The 17,887-nt window shown below is 34.4% G+C and overlaps 1 protein-coding gene across 2 annotated transcripts in view; it reads right to left on the bottom strand.

Annotated features, from left to right (window-relative positions):
* LOC130894806 (ras-responsive element-binding protein 1) overlaps window positions 1–17,887 on the bottom strand; it is a 41,453-nt gene that overhangs the window by 13,617 nt on the left and 9,949 nt on the right. For both annotated transcript variants that reach the window (XM_057801799.1, XM_057801800.1), the window contains exon 2: window positions 2,625–2,708. In XM_057801799.1, coding sequence (XP_057657782.1) covers window positions 2,625–2,691 — 67 coding nt within the window. In that variant the 5' untranslated portion in view covers window positions 2,692–2,708. The remainder of the gene's footprint in view (window positions 1–2,624; window positions 2,709–17,887) is intronic.

The following is a 17,887-nucleotide window of genomic DNA, read 5'->3' as shown; positions in this document are numbered from 1 at the left end:
ATGATCCTTCAATCAAATCTTCCATAAAATAGAAGACAACTGGATCGATCATTCACAAGTTTAAATCTTAATAAACCCAAAAAAAACATAGTTTGAATATGAAGTTTTGAATCCAAATTCAATATCAGTTTGTGGTTAAGTCCATTTAGTTATGGATTAGTTTCGTTTTGAGAGCTTTTAAGCCATGATCCTTCAATCAAATCTTCCATAAAATAGAAGACAACTGGATCGATCATTCACAAGTTTAAATCTTAATAAACCCAAAAAAAACATAGTTTGAATATGAAGTTTTGAATCCAAATTCAATATCAGTTTGTGGTTAAGTCCATTTAGTTATGGATTAGTTTCGTTTTGAGAGCTTTTAAGCCATGATCCTTCAATCAAATCTTCCATAAAATAGAAGACAACTGGATCGATCATTCACAAGTTTAAATCTTAATAAACCCAAAAAAAACATAGTTTGAATATGAAGTTTTGAATCCAAATTCAATATCAGTTTGTGGTTAAGTCCATTTAGTTATGGATTAGTTTCGTTTTGAGAGCTTTTAAGCCATGATCCTTCAATCAAATCTTCCATAAAATAGAAGACAACTGGATCGATCATTCACAAGTTTAAATCTTAATAAACCCAAAAAAAACATAGTTTGAATATGAAGTTTTGAATCCAAATTCAATATCAGTTTGTGGTTAAGTCCATTTAGTTATGGATTAGTTTCGTTTTGAGAGCTTTTAAGCCATGATCTTTCAATCAAATCTTCCATAAAATAGAAGACAACTGGATCGATCATTCACAAGTTTAAATCTTAATAAACCCAAAAAAAAACATAGTTTGAATATGAAGTTTTGAATCCAAATTCAATATCAGTTTGTGGTTAAGTCCATTTAGTTATGGATTAGTTTCGTTTTGAGAGCTTTTAAGCCATGATCCTTCAATCAAATCTTCCATAAAATAGAAGACAACTGGATCGATCATTCACAAGTTTAAATCTTAATAAACCCAAAAAAAAACATAGTTTGAATATGAAGTTTTGAATCCAAATTCAATATCAGTTTATGGTTAACTCCATTCAATTCTGGATTAGTTTCGTTTTGAGAGCTTTTAAGCCACGTTCCTTCAATCAGATCATCTATAAAGTGGAAGACATAACTCCAGTTGTTGAAAACATCTGTTAATACAACTTCTGAAGATTAAATATTATAATGTAACGTTTCCCGTGTTTATCTACACCTTTTCTATTCGTGTGGGGTGAATTAATAAATATTGTCTTTCACGTTCTCAAATTATTATAACAATTTACTCATTATATCACTTAAATAATTTCTGCTTTCTTTTCACTACGATTATTTATTTAAAACTAATTAATTGTGTTTACACAAATCATTTATATTCCCAAATAAAGTTCTAGAACAAAAAGAAACGAAAGAAATAAATAGAGAAATTATTTAGAAGAAATACTGCCAATAAACCGCCTGCTACTAAAAAATTATTAACAAATAAACATGAAACGAGGTCCGCCGTTTATAAAAAAATGTGGCGCCTGCCGAAAAGCGCCGCGCGAATTTTCACAATTCCATAGTAGCTGGACAGAGCCGGTTTAGGGAATGAAGCGGTGTAGTCGACACAAAATTGTGAATCTCCATTACAAATTTCGGTTCCTCGTATAATATTAATTCCAGAATAACTTATTAGTATCGTTGAAATCAGCGAAAGAAAATATTATTTATACGAATTTCCGAGAAAAAAATGTTTGTTCATCAAACCACATCTTTACTCTCCTTACACAAACATCGGATCGTATTAATGAGATAAGATGACTTGAGAACGGAAAACGAATATATGGACCACAATGGTACAATTTGACGTAAAAACCGCACGTATACAGGTTTCATTTCCTTTTATAAAACCAGGATCTGATTCAGAAAATTTATAAACGACTATATCAAGTTTTATACTTAAAACAAATAAAAATAATATGAATGACGACAAAATTATTGATGTAAAAGTATACCGTGGGCTTAAAAGTTCGTAGATTGACACATAGATGGCGCCACTACTATTAAATCCGTATGAATTTTAATTAGTTGACATCTTCAAACGACGCATGTATAAATTTGTTATACGTCTGTGATTATTAGTTTATAGATTATGCGATATCGTTTTAAATTCAAGCAGTTTATTATTGAGAATTTCCACGACTTTTATGTCGACATTTAACAACTAACATCAGTCGACTCCGAAGCGTGAAAGACGCAGTCTACGGGGACAGTATTTTAGGATGCACCTGGTATAATATACATTTTAAAAAAGGAAAAAAAAACGAAATCCTACCGTTTCCAGTCCTGTTCTGATCTTATTTATTAAACTCTTACAGAAATTTTGTTTACGAATTAGTTTTCACACGGACAAAAGAGATATGACGAGGTGCGGTCGATAAGATGTTTATAATTTCTACGTCACTCGTAAAGTATTTCCGCTGAACAGATAAAATACTGTAAAATCATCTTCCCACATCTCACGACAACATTTAAATAAATATTTAATATTTGTTATTAATAAATTCCCATTGGAATGCTACCAGAGCAGACCAAACTTAATTTTTTTATTGCGATCAAATTTTACTTACTGGTAGGTCCTGGTGGAGGTGGGAAGCCTTGTTGGGGGTTGTGAGGCATCAGAGCGGTCCCTTGCATTTCGAAGCTAAGATATTCTAAAATAAAAATAACATTTATTAATATAAATAAAATTTATAATTGATAATATCTTTTACGAGGGTTGCTACATAAGTTTTAAGATACACAATCGGATATGGTTTTATCGTTTTTCAAAATTTGATATTTCCATCATAGAGCTTCGATTCTGGCGAACCGCAGGATGAATTTCTTGGAGATCGTCCACAGTCGCATACATTTAATTTTATGTCGATTGGTACAAAGAAATATTGAAAAAATTGAGGTTTATAAGTCGACCAGTCACGAATCTAAGCATACGAATCCGAAATTTGATAAAAATCGACTGTTTGGGTATATCAGGACGAGCTAAATCCATTAGGGAAACCACGATATATCAGTTCAAACAAAAATTATTTTGAATAGTCTAAACATCTAATTGAAGGTTGATTCGTCGTACAGTTCTTGTTTGGCACCCAATTAATTCTTATTATAACCGCAGATCAAGAATTTATGTTTATTACAACACGTTTTAGGGCTTAAAAACGTAAATTAGTCCTACAGTTTTCCGTATTTAATTATTTTATCTTAGAAAGTTTAACTTATGAATCGAGTTTGTAATTTCCTCATGACTAAAGTATTTTTATTAAACATTTTTCTCTTAGCCCTATTACTTTGTTTTTTACCTGGTAAAACAATATTTTAGAAGATAGACATTTGAACTAATGAGTAAACGTTTTGATCTTAATGGAAAATATTTTGAAAAACATTTAAAACTTAAGTAACTACCCTTATAAACAAAATTTTAATGTTTCGTGAGTTGTGTACGGTCAAGACGTTATTTCACCCTCGTTTTCCGATTTCCGCTAACCACGAGCGGGTGATTTTAATTCCCACAGCGAGTACGTATATTTTGAGTGCGGTAATTGTATTGTAGTATCTTTTGTTGGGGATAAAAAAAGGGGTCCAGCAGGCAGCCGGTGGGTAGTACGGGCACGAGTCAAACTGGCAGGTGCTATTCCGTCTGCGGCGCTGACGATGAATCGTTGATAGAGACAGAGAGAACTGGAGGCAGGTGAAAACAACATATGCCCTTCTATCTAATGTATTTCATTGAAATTGAAAAAAAAACCACCGGTACCCGTGTACGTTCGTCAAAAAATAAACAATTTATATTTGAAAAATGTAAAAAAAAATATTTTCTTTGTTGGACTTTCGTCCCAGCTAAATCTCGGATTTCTTGGAATGATAAATATCAAATTAGATGTACCGGGGATGCCGTTTGTAATTATCACCTTGACTCGTTTTCGGACGGTGTTGTTTTTGTTTCGAATGACCTTATTCGTTTTGACTAGTAGTCCGGTCACGTTCGAAATCACTGAACTTCGGGGTATTAGAACTTTTCTCGAATCGAACCGTCAAGGTTCAACTGATGTCATTAAATTTTCCATAACAAAAAAATTAACACCAATCGACGTCGATTCTTTGATAAATTTGAAAAAAATATGGGGGCTCTAGAATTTTGAAAAAAAAAATTATTTTTCAAGTGATTCTCGGTGCTACTTTTGTTGTATCTGAAATATGACCAACGACTCTTTATAGTTGCTAACCCGGTACTTTAATATACGAGGATAGTTTCAGATGTACCAGGCTTGAATTAGAGATGGCGGTAGTTGCATGAAAAATATCACTATATTGGAAAATACACAATCTATAGAGAATATGTTTGAATATACCATGTTGTTTAGTATTTATTTGGCAGCCATCAAACAATACGTTTATTTAAAAGGCTTTAGACCAAACAAAATATAAAAAATTGAACTAGATTTTCCTCTGGGTCAGACTAGTAAAATATTGGGTAGCAAAGTTTAGACGAGACTGTACAATCTGCGAAGACAAACAACGCAGTGGTCGACCAAATGAGATAACAACACCAGAAATGTTGATGAAAATCCACTGGATGATCGTCGACTGAAAATGCGCGAGCTAGCAGACATTTTACATTGTATATTAACTGATAATTTGAACATGGGAAAGCTGTGTGCAAGATGGTTGTCACCTTTGTTCACAATAGAACAAAAACAGCTTGGTGAAGATGTTTCCATCGAGTATTTGGCATTGTTTAATAGAAATAAAGCAGTTTCATAACCATGGATGAAATGTGGGTCCATGACTTCACACCCGAAATAAAATACCAATCAAAACAATGGATTGAAGAGGGAGGACTAGGTACAAACAAAAAAAGACTGTTTCTTCTACAGGAGTCAGTTTCTTGGAATTCGCGTGGGATAATTTTGATTAACTATCTTGAAAAATTGAAAACTATCATTAGGCTAACTTATTGCAACGTTTGAGAGAAGAAATCAGGCAAAACGGTCGAATTTGGTTAAGAAAAAAGTGACAATGCACCAGCTCACATTACCGGTATTGGAATGGTTTGAATTGCTACTTCATGCACCCTATTCACCAGATTTAGACCCTAGTATTAACCAAAATCATCAGTATTTAGTATTTAAATCATTATTAAATACCAAGTGTACTAAGAATTTCATTGTTTAGTTATTATTAAGTTAAAAGAAAACATTGTAATTGTACATAATTCAAATTGTTTCCGATTGTTTTCAAAAGACAATAAAAGTCTCGAGGTTCGAGACAAAAATGTCTGAAGAAATATTCACGACCGCACGATCTGTGCACCAATGATTCAATAAACGCGTTGCGTCATACAGACACACACACACATACATACACACGTACATATATCACTATTGTTTTTAATGTCGAACATTTCAAACATACATCGTCACTTAAGCTACATCTTTTAATTTATATTTATGGATGATAACCGAGAGATTTATCTATAAATACAACTTAGGTATGTTTTAAACAACATTTGAGCACGTAATCGGCCATGAAGTCATCTATAATGTACAGTATACAAAATTCGACATTGTCGTAGTTTTGTAAACATTTATTTTGTTCACTACAACTTGTTTTTAAGTAATATATTTGCACAAATTCGATAACTCGAGCCCATCTGATCGCTTCGACTTTTGGTGATTAAGGGCCATTTTGAAACACTGTGTTTCACAAAAAAAAATCGTGTCGATTGGTGCAAAGTCTATAAGATCATGACAGATAACGAATTTGAACAACAATCGACTTTTTGGGTCTTTCAAACCGAACCAAATCCAACAAAGCATTTCGACCACGCCGTTTGTTCGAAATAACTGGACATGTCGCAAAGGAACGTAGAAACATCAGACGAATCATCTCCACGACACTTTCGAGGTCTACTACATCAGATAATCGTTCAAAAAGAGCTCGTGTCGAATGGTGCAAAGAAATGCTTGAAAAATTTCATGGCGCTTCTAAAGACGTCTACAAGATGGTGGAAAGCGACGAATCATGGTTGTATGAGACCGCAAAAAGTACACATAGAACATTCAAGAACGTAAATATATTAATTATATATAAATCGATACATGCGTAGCTCGCTTGTCAGATAACATAGCAGCTCTTCTAGCACAGCAGACTGTCTATTGACAGTCTTGCAGTCACAGAATCTTTGTTTATGAACAGCTTTGCAGTCATAGAATCTTTGTCTATTGATAGTCTTGCAGTCGCAGCATCTTTGTTTATGAACAGCCTTGCAGTCATAGAATCTTTGTCTATTGACAGTCTTGCAGTTACAGAGTCTTTGTCTATTGACAGTCTTGCAGTCACAGAATCTTTGTCTATTGACAGTTTTGCAGTCGCAGCATCTTTGTTTATGAACAGCCTTGCACTCATAGAATCTTTTTCTATTGACAGTCTTGCAGTCACAGAATCTTTGTCTATTGACAGTTTTGCAGTCGCAGCATCTTTGTTTATGAACAGCCTTGCAGTCATAGAATCTATGTCTATTGACAGTCTTGCAGTCGCAGAATCTTTGTCTATTGACAGTGTTGCAGTCGCAGAATCTTTGTTTTTGAACAGCCTTGCAGTCACAGAATCTTTGTCTATTGACAGTCTTGCAGTCGCAGCATCTTTGTTTATGAACAGCCTTGCAGTCATAGAATCTTTGTCTATTGACAGTCTTGCAGTCGCAGAATCTTTGTCTATTGACAGTGTTGCAGTCGCAGAATCTTTGTTTTTGAACAGCCTTGCAGTCACAGAATCTTTGTCTATTGACAGTCTTGCAATCGCAGCATCTTTGTTTATGAACAGCCTTGCAGTCATAGAATCTTTGTCTATTGACAGTCTTGCAGTCGCAGAATCTTTGTCTATTGACAGTGTTGCAGTCGCAGAATCTTTGTTTTTGAACAGCCTTGCAGTCACAGAATCTTTGTCTATTGACAGTCTTGCAGTCGCAGCATCTTTGTTTACGAACAGCCTTGCAGTCATAGAATCTTTGTCTATTGACAGTCTTGCAGTCGCAGAATCTTTGTCTATTGACAGTGTTGCAGTCGCAGAATCTTTGTTTTTGAACAGCCTTGCAGTCACAGAATCTTTGTCTATTGACAGTCTTGCAGTCGCAGCATCTTTGTTTATGAACAGCCTTGCAGTCATAGAATCTTTGTCTATTGACAGTCTTGCAGTCGCAGAATCTTTGTCTATTGACAGTGTTGCAGTCGCAGAATCTTTGTTTTTGAACAGCCTTGCAGTCACAGAATCTTTGTCTATTGACAGTCTTGCAGTCGCAGCATCTTTGTTTATGAACAGCCTTGCATTCATAGAATCTTTGTCTATTGACAGTCTTGCAGTCACAGAATCTTTGTCTATTGACAGTGTTGCAGTCGCAGGATCTTTGTTTATGAATAGCCTTGCAGCCATAGAATCGATACATGTGCAGCTCGCTTACCAGATAGCATAGCAGCTCTTCTAGTACTTCTAACGAAAGCTAGTATGGAACTGCACTAATCTAATCTTTGAACTCAATGAGAACGAACAACAACTTTACCCTGGGAATAAAAAAAATTAATCGCCTGACGAACCAAAAACGTTTTTGAACAATCAAAACATCGAATTTATGGATCATCCACCCTATAATCCTTATTTGGCACCCAAGGATTTCTTCTTATCACCTCAGATGAAAAATAAATTGTGAGGTTAACGTTTTTCTACACCCAATGAAGCGATTGATGCATTCAAATCACATTTTGGAGGTACTTCGAACGGAATGGTTCAAATTGGTTCAAAAGAATCCTGAAACTTGTGTAACAACCCTCGTATGTCTATATTAACAACGCTCCAGACATCTGCAGGGGTTGCCATTCTAGACTTTTGCACTGAAATTCCATTCTACCCACTAATATCTTCAAATATTGTATCAAAAATTTTTTCTTTGGGTGTCCCCTTCTTGCTTTACATCCTTTTTTAATGATTTTCTTAAATCTAGCCTTTTATATTTTTAAACCATCTCGTACAACTAGTTATGTATAGATTCAAGAGAAGTACGTCTCAGTATCAAAACGGATCATATTGAGCAACGCACGGTGATTAAATATATCATATATACAAATGCTTTAGAGGTATCGGAACCACTTTTTTGTGTGGAAATTCCTGCAACTTTGAGATCAAAAAGTTTCGCTGATCTTCTTAATAATAAAAAACTGATTAAATATATAAAACATTTGATATAAAAATGATTACAATGGTGGACTATCCAAATAAATGAAGAAATAAGATTGAAAAAACTCAAAAAAGGGTTGCTGTAATTGTTCAAATTGATGCCCATCTTGATTAATGAATTTGGGGCATCGTTTGAGCTGTCCACGAAAAGTTTTAAATTCTCTTTCTATTGGAGTTTGGATGCCGGAAAGGATTCGTGGTCCTCTTGCAAAAACGCGATCCTTGAGAAAGCTCCATAGAGTGTCAGGTCACATGACAGTGCGGACCTAATCAACGAATCCTATCCGTTTTCCAAAATGAGCTCCCACGAATTTATATTGCATGAAATGATGGAATTTCGCAAAAAAGTACGGATTCATGTGACTTCGCCCACGTGTACCTGCCGATTTTTGAAAACAAGACGATTCATAAAAAAAAACATAAAAAGGGCATTAAAAGTAAAATTTTCCAGAAATTTATGGAATGTATTAATGATAATCAGTTGGGTATATAGAGAGGAAGATTCAGGATTGGTGAATAAAACATTGGAAGTCGAAATGGAAGAAATTGGTACTTCAGAATGTTGGATTTATGTTTTAAAACCCATCGGCAATAAAAAATTGAAATAACTAATTTTGATTTAATAGATCGTTGCGCCAAACAAGTATTTACATTATTTAAATTTTTTTTTATACAGCAGCTGGTTGAAAACATCAAAAAATGAGATAACGTTATCTTATTTCTTCTTTTTGACGAATTCGTAAAATAAATTCATGCATCCGATTGCAAAATATAGAAACTAGATGTTATAATAAAAACAGCAATAGAATTTACGAGGGTTATTCAGAATCTATTGGCAGTTTCTGTCATGTATTTGAGACATTTTTCTTTCGCGAACCCGTTTACCTTGGTCGGGATTAATAAACAAATTACGGTAGTCATTAACGTTTACATAAATATTCATTAGATGAAATTAGTATTTAATTTTTCTAGTAAAAATAAAAAAACTGCAAAAAAAAGTTATTAGTGAAAACCACGTGTCGTACGTGGCATTTGTACATCCTAACTAAAACGTACGATTCTAGTACCAACGATATGGTTAATCGCGTTAAAGATTAATTTCTTTGTTAAAAAGGAAGTGAAAGCATGAAAACGACAGATTTCCGAGAACCCGTTATTATTTTTGTTTAATCTTCGAAAGATCAAATTTTTTAGGTCGACAGATCGTCAAAATGGCGAATTATTACGTCTAGTAGTCTTTAAAACTATAATTTAGTAATAAATATAAAAATATAAGTGGATAATGATATTTTACAGAACAGAAACTTTGTATCGAGGATAGTACCATAAACAAATTTCGATAACTTAAACTAAAAATGTATATTTAAACAAGGTAGCGCGAACTGAATCTCTAGAAACGACGTAGTTTCCGTCTCCTCGATTCCAAACGCCTCGCCTGGGTTCTTTTAACTATGGAACGATGAGCAGGTGAAAAGTATTGGTTTTTTCCATAAAATGCATGTTATATGGGAAAGGATTAATTTATTTGTATGCCATTAGGACAAGAAGGAGGTTACTTGGAATTTATCGAGTCAAGTATCAGTCTGTCGGGGATACAAAGATTATTGTTTTGTTGTAACTGTTATAAGTATTTTTAAATGCAAGGTCACATGACATGATCTCCGCAAGTCGATGTGTACCTCTAGAAGCTAGGCTGCTATGACAAACTTGAATACAAGGAATGTAACTTTTGTCTATTGACAGTTTTGCAGTCATAGAATCTTTGTTTATGAACAGCCTTGCACTCATAGAATCTTTGTCTATGGACAGCCTTGCACTCATAGAATCTTTTTCTATTGACAGTCTTGCAGTCGCAGAATCTTTGTTTATGAACAGCCTTGCAGTCACAGAATCTTTGTTTATGAACAGCCTTGCACTCATAGAATCTTTTTCTATTGACAGTCTTGCAGTCGCAGAATCTTTGTTTATGAACAGCCTTGCAGTCACAGAATCTTTGTTTATGAACAGCCTTGCACTCATAGAATCTTTTTCTATTGACAGTCTTGCAGTCGCAGAATCTTTGTTTATGAACAGCCTTGCAGTCACAGAATCTTTGTTTATGAACAGCCTTGCACTCATAGAATCTTTGTTTATGAACAGCCTTACACTCATAGAATCTTTTTCTATTGACAGTCTTGCAGTCGCAGAATCTTTGTTTATGAACAGCCTTGCAGTCACAGAATCTTTGTTTATGAACAGCCTTGCAGTCATAGAATCTTTGTCTATTGACAGTCTTGCAGTCAAAGAATCTTTGTCTATGGTTTGATTTCTTCTGGTTTTCTCCTTTTTTCTGAACATGGTTCAATTTTTTTTGAAAAAACCTTGTGATCTTATAAAAGAAATTGTCTAGTTTCTTTTCGTCAAGTGATTAATTTGTCCATGTCCAGGGTAACTTTGTTTTTGTTCCCAGTGAGCAGAACTTCATGATGGCAATGTCAGATTTGACATATTCACATCAGTGTTGCCATATCTTGTAACTTAACTACCAACTCTCGTACACACTTCAACAAGTTAGTCCATTACCAAACACGAAGGGAAATCGGTGATATATTATTGATAATCTTGATAATTTCTGAATATGTTATTGTTTTTTATCTTTTTGGAAAAATACTTTCGAATCTGATGTACGGTTGAAAAAGTAGATTCTATCTTTTGGTTAACCCAATCCACTGCTACCCGATAAATAAATAAAAATAAACGTTACTTCCTGTTTATGTCCTGGGATTCTGTCGTTCTGAAATGATAATCTCGTTTTTTTTTGAGATAATTATATTTCTAATTCCTTAAATTCTATAAAAAAAAATATGTTCGTAAATAGGCCAATCATAATTGATTAAATGAAGCCCGACGCAAATCTCGTACCCATAGAAAATACGAACCGAGAAGTGGGTGTGACGCCGCCGCCGCCGTCGCCGCCACCAGCAGGATCTCCCGAGAGCAGGCCATTCCAATATGGCGCCGGCCACCGTTACCTGTATCGATCTGAGTCTGTACCTGCGTCGTTATAGCAACATATCACATACAGATACCTGCCTACGGACTCGGTAACCCCTCGCCCCACCCTCAGATGAAGGGTTGCAGGAGTTTCGTCCTGATAGTGACGAGAAAAGAGGCGCGGACGCGGAACGCTGCAGTGTAACAGGATGAAAATAAAATTGATGAAAAAAAAAAACACACACACAACGGTAAAATGATATTGCCGCAGAAAATTTTACTGGGAAATCGATGTTTTCCAATACGAGGGCGGTCCGACTAAACAATTGTCCATTCAAGCTGGTATAATAAACAAAGTTACGGATATTGTTGTTATCGAAAGCTTTATTGCTCTACTTTTCCGTCCAATTCGTCCCACAGCTCAATCGAGTTGAGATCGGGCGATTTTGATGGCCAAATCATTACCAATTCTTTTCAAATACTCTTTGCACAGCTTCGAGGAATGTTTGGGATCGTTTCCATCCTGAAATATAAAATTTCCGGTAGCTAGAACGTATTATATTTTCTTTTTCTAAATTTTTATCCGAACTTTCCTCTAAAACATCCTCAAACCTTCATCGAGCTTTCTTCGTACTTTATAGTCGGGATTTAACATCATTCCTGCCTTCCTCAAATTTTGAGTCTTCATCCCATAAAACTCGATCCCACCCCTATTCAATTTTTATGTTCTTTAGCCCTCTGCAATCTGTTATTCACTGCCATACTCTAAAAAAAGGACAGCTTGTCTTAATCTCCTTTTCAATGTGAAAGTACTGAAAAGCAGATCATTAGATTCATTGATCTGAGCTGCTATCTCTGGGCCCCTGAGTCGTCGATTAAGTTTACTGATCAATACAAGACGTTTATCTTCAGTGGTGGTGGTTTTTCAAAACCGCAGAAGCTCTTGGTGGATGAATATTTGTTCACGTTGTAGTCCACGGATAGTCCTTAGTTTCACTCATTTTAAAAGAACTAAAACGGAATAAGCGAAGTGATTATTGAAAATCGAAATTACTCAAGACATTTGGATACTTTTTCGGCTAAAGTAGCAGTCCAAATGGTCTAGGTTTCTTATGGATAAGGGCTTACGTAGACTAGATAATTACACACAAAGTGCATCACCCAAGAATCTCGAATCTTCCATGGTATACTTAGCCTTGCGATGACCAAACTTTGTGACGAGTAGACAGTTTTTGTCTACAGCACCCAGTTGATTTGCAGGACATAGAAAACACCTTAGAATGCTTTCAGATGATGATCTCCACCTTTAAATTCTGCAACGAAAGATTGAGGATAATTTCGACGATCCACTGCAACGATTTTCTGTGATTTCTCCAAGGCTTTCGAGGGAACACTTCTCGTATGGTTTCAGCCATACCTTATCAACAGAAGTCAGCTTGATAGGTCTTCTTGCAAGTCAATAGAATGTGGAGTGCCCCAAGGTTCAATACTAACCCCTTTTTTGTATCTATTTAGACATCAGTGGGAAAATATAACTATTTGCAGACATCACTAGTTTCTTTTGGAGCAATTTTGATCTCACGGTACTTTATAGGACCATATCCAGTGATATAATCACCCTTAAATCACCCTTTGTCTCAACGTTTCTAAAACCATTGACGTCGTCGACGTTGAATAGGGCTTGTTCCTTCTGTTTTGCGTTCCCAAAGAACTGAACTCATCCACTTCTATAACAATTTATTATGCCCTTATGGAGTCGCAGCCCCGATATGACCTTCCCTTATATGGTACGTGTGGTGTAACTCAATTTGAACGATCTTCAAACTACAAAAGAGATCTGTTAGATATTTACTCGGATTAAACACCTTCCTTAATCCTTTTTGAATCCGTTTGTCCGATTCGTAAGCCAGGTTCTCCAATTTTAGAAAGATCGTTGCACAATTATCAATTTAGGAACGCGGAGCACGATCTTTAACTACCCAAATCACGTTCGGAATTGCTTAAAGGCTCAATACTGTACAATACGAAAAAAATGCACAATCATTTGCCAATTGGAATCAAATCGATATCATCTTTTCCCTGTCATATTAACTGGAAAATGCCTTCTACTTTGAAAATGACTTCTATTCGAATAATAACCTTTATCTACTTACTCCAAGCTCGAAATTAGTTAAAGGCTCAATACTTTACAATGCAAAAAAATGCACAATCATTTGCCAATTGGAATCAAATCGATATCACCTTTTCCCGCATTCCGCAATTTCTGAGTGCATATTTACTGGAAAGACTCTTCCTTTCTTATTTATCTTTGAATCCGTTTGCCCGATTCTACAATTTTAGAAAGATCGTTGCACAATTATCAATTTAGTAACGCGTAGCTCGATATGTAACTAGATAATTCACGTTCGGAATTGCTTAAAGGCTTAATACTGTACAATACGAAAAAAATGCACAATTATTTGTCAATTGGAATCAAATCGATATCATCTTTTCCCGCATTCCGCAATAATTTGATGTCATATTAACTGGAAAGTGCCTTCTACTTTGTAAATGACTTCTATTCCAATAATAACCTTTATCTACTTACTCCAAGCTCGAAATTAGTTAAAGGCGGCTCAATAATTTACAACGCCAAAAGATGCACAATCATTTGCCAATTGAAATCAAAACTTTGAAGACGTATTTACTGGCAAGCGATTTCTACTCTGTAAACGATCAATTCGGAGCTTTTTGCTTTTTAATACACATTATTGCTAACTCAGGATTTTCACTTGAACTTTTTCAAAGGTAATTTTGTTGTTCATTGTATTTTTCCAGTGTATACTTCATATTTAGATTTTTCATGTCTTTTTTTAGTTATTTGTTTGTTCGTTTCTCGGTTTTTCACAATAATTTGCCGTCTTTGATTTCATCTTCAACCATTCAAACATCTTCATCTGGGTGATTCAATTTTCTTTGGGTGATTTTGTATATTATACGACTGTTTCCTTATTTCTTCAAATAGATAAATTTTGAATTGTTACAATTTGATTATAAAAATCGAAGAAAAAATTACAGTTAATTAGATTTCATATGAAATAATTATATAAACATTGCGATTGTTTGTGTTGCTGATTATTATAATAAAAAGAGGAGAGTTTTCGTGTTATGCACGCTTTCTTGATTCGGAGATGAAACATTGGTATTTTGTTTAGCAGACCGAGAATTTTGTTTAATAGAAAATATCGAAATTGCTATAAATTTTACTATATTATATTATAGTTATATATCTACACATCTGTTTGGTTTTAAATACTTGATTCTTGGTTATTTTCAATACACACATCGCTGAACTGACAAACGTTTTTTTCATATTTTTCTTTCCTTTCAAATTACAAACATTAAAGGAAAATTAGTTCAATAAATAATTATATAATTAGACCATTTTATGAACGTATGAATCGTTTATTATTCTATTTAAATAACTGATTATTCAACGGTGTGAATCAGGGTTACTATTTGCGAATTCTATCAAGCTAATGAAGGGTTTGATTGCCCAATACCCGCACCGAACCTCCCTATAAAACGTACATCAATTTTTGGACGAAGAAAGCAAGAATTACGAGGATAATTCTGCAAAGAAAGCAAAAATTTTTGAAAAAATCATCGTATTCTCTTTTAACAAAAATAAAAATCGTCAAACTTCTCAAAATAACCATTAACAATCGACACCACCTCTTCATTATTGAAAAATCTTTAACCATTGGCCATTATTTCAAGTCTAGGGATAGAAATTAATCAGAGAGGGCTAAATCTGGTGAATAGGATGCATGAAGTAGCAATTCAAACCATTGTGTGAGCTGGTGCATTGTTTTTAGTCAATTGCGGTCTTTTTTGCTTGATGTCTTTGCTCAAACGTTGCAATAAGTTCGTTTAATGATAGTTCTCAATTTTTCAAGTAAGTTAATCAAAATTATCCCACGCGCATTACAAGAAACCGACTCCTGTAGAAGGAACAGTCTTATTCTTGTTTGTACCTAGTTCTCCCTCTTCAGTCCATTGTATTGATTGTTATTTTGTTTCGGGTGTGAAGTGATGGACCCACGTTACATCCATGGTTATGAAACTGCTTTATTTTTGTGAAACACTCGATGGAAATGTTCCATTGTGAGCAACCCATCTCGCGCATATCCAAATTTTTAGTTAATATTCGATGTACTACACTTTTTGAAATGCCTACAATGTCTTCTAGTTCGCCCAATTTCAGTCGACGATCATCCATCCATCATCTTCAACATTTCCGGAGTCTTCGTCGTTAGAATCTACCATCTTGTACATTGGTTGGGCTAAGGCCATCTTTAGGTTAGACCAGGTACTTCTGGGACAGTCCTCGTATGATAATTGTTTCAATTGCGTTACGACGAAAAATTGTATTTTAAACGAAAAGAAAAAACGAAAATTGAAATTTTGGAAAATGTAAAAAATAGGTAAACCAGCATTAAAAACGTCACAAAAACCCAATAATCAATTTCTTTTCTACGCTATTTATTTATAAATAAAAGTGAAAAGTTACATTACGTAAATTAACGTCGTTATGTTGATTTTTGATTGAATAGTCACCGAAGTGTTGAGATACATTACCTAACGTAGCAATTAGCTTAATTTCGGTAGTTTCTTAATCATACTTTTAACTTGAATCCAAAATATTCATACATCAATTTTAATGAAAAAACCATTTTCATAAAAACGGCGTGATTGAATATATTTTTTATAAGAAGAATCCAAATCAATCAATTAATTTGTTTTTCACTTTAATTCCTGGTACTTTGCCTGATTGGTTAGTGCCTTCTTCGTAGATTCAAGTTTCTCGATTCAGGTACGAACATCTGCGTTGTTTAGCGAGATTCTAAATCGTCCAGGGGTCCAAACAGAGCAAGGAGGTCTATTCAACGACACTAAAAACCCAGTTGATATTTCGGTCTCGTCAAAACGTTGTAACTATTCAAGAATTTGCTTTTTTTGAACTTGGCAGTTGTCGTTTGGTCAGCTGACTCGAAATGATTGTTACTGATAATGATCTACAGTGTAACTTGCTTAATTAATATGCTTCCGAGTCGAGTGGAGCTCCTTGGAGCTTTTTTTTGCTAGAAATCATTGAATAACATATTCCTCATGAATCGCCTCAGCTTAACTTCTTCATAAACTGAAGTTTTTTGATTCAGATGCGAACTGCATTGTTTAGCGCGATTCTAAATCGTCCAGGGGACAAACAGAGCAAGGAGGTCTACTTGATCACGCTAAAAACCCAGTTGATATTTCCGTCTCGTCAGAACGTTAAAATTATTCAAGAACTTGCGTTTTCTTTGAATTTTGGCACCGACATTTGGTTTTGCATGTAAATAGCCCAGAGGGCAAACTCGTATCGAATTTATTTTCAAATTGCTTTGTTTTCATTTAAATTTCCCTCTTGTAGTGCGTGGGCCCCACGTTGAAAAATATAGAAATATCGTTACGAATTTCATGTAATTTTATAAAATTTGATTTCCTGTTTTTACATAGATTATACCGAGGTTATTCAAATCATTTAAACTTGATACCTCACAAATATATAAATACGTCATTAAAATCTAATAATTTAATTATTAAGGACTTTTTCGTTACAAACTAGCTAACGAACGAAATGTTATTTTTTTTTCCTTCGTGATCGTCCAGTCGCACACACACAAACTTTCGTATTATGCAGGGTGACCATCGTACCATAACGAAAATTGTTATTTTAATGAAATCTTCTCCCCCAAGAACAACGATTTCATCTTCACACAGCGGAACTCAAATATCAACTTGTGAGCACGAAATGTGTCTCACTGTGTCTACCTTTCATTCTATTCTATCTTACTCGTAGTATATTCGGTTCCTTTGTCTCTTTAAAATCGACGAGAATTCTCAGACTGTTTATTTTCCGTTTTGCGATAATAATTGGTTATACAGGGTGAGTAGATAACATTAAAAAACAACATTTCTCGTACTACTTCTCGTACGAGCCCTGTTGAACAGTTTATTCTACCGATCATTACGTTCGGTGTTGCATATACCAAACTTTTAAAATATCCCGTGTTTTAACACCCTCTGTAAGTATTTTTAATAAATAATCACAATTTATGATAATTCTCGTCAGAATGTTTCTTTATAGCGAACGGTTTTCTTGATATACCACAAATTTCATCAAGTCAAAAGAAAAGTACCTTTTTGTTAAAAAATCGATTGACAAATTCATTTCTGCTATCTGTAGATTGCACAGGTTGTCCCTGTAAAAGTTACGGTTTGTTTACTAATGGGCATTAGCCGCCACTGGCCTCCACAATTATTTATACAAACATAATCCATGAAAAATTAATAATGTATAATTTAGAATATAGTTAAATATAAGTTTTGATTTCGCAACTTTCAAAGCTTATAACTCAGAAACGAGGGGTCGTATTAGAATTTTTTTATATCACATTATTTTCATCATCTACACACCCGCTTTTATAATAATGACATTGTCTTATTAGTAAATTTATTTTTATGATCAGAAATATTTTTCACTTTTTAATATATTTTCTAAAATCGTATTTATCAGTGTTTTCGTCTTCTTCTTTCTTCCATATTGTTGTCT

Source organism: Diorhabda carinulata, chromosome 6 (assembly GCF_026250575.1).
Source record: "Diorhabda carinulata isolate Delta chromosome 6, icDioCari1.1, whole genome shotgun sequence".
NCBI classification, from domain to species: domain Eukaryota; kingdom Metazoa; phylum Arthropoda; class Insecta; order Coleoptera; family Chrysomelidae; genus Diorhabda; species Diorhabda carinulata.
The sequence above is the reverse complement of the archived record's forward strand: the minus strand, read 5'-3'. Positions and strand labels throughout refer to the sequence as shown.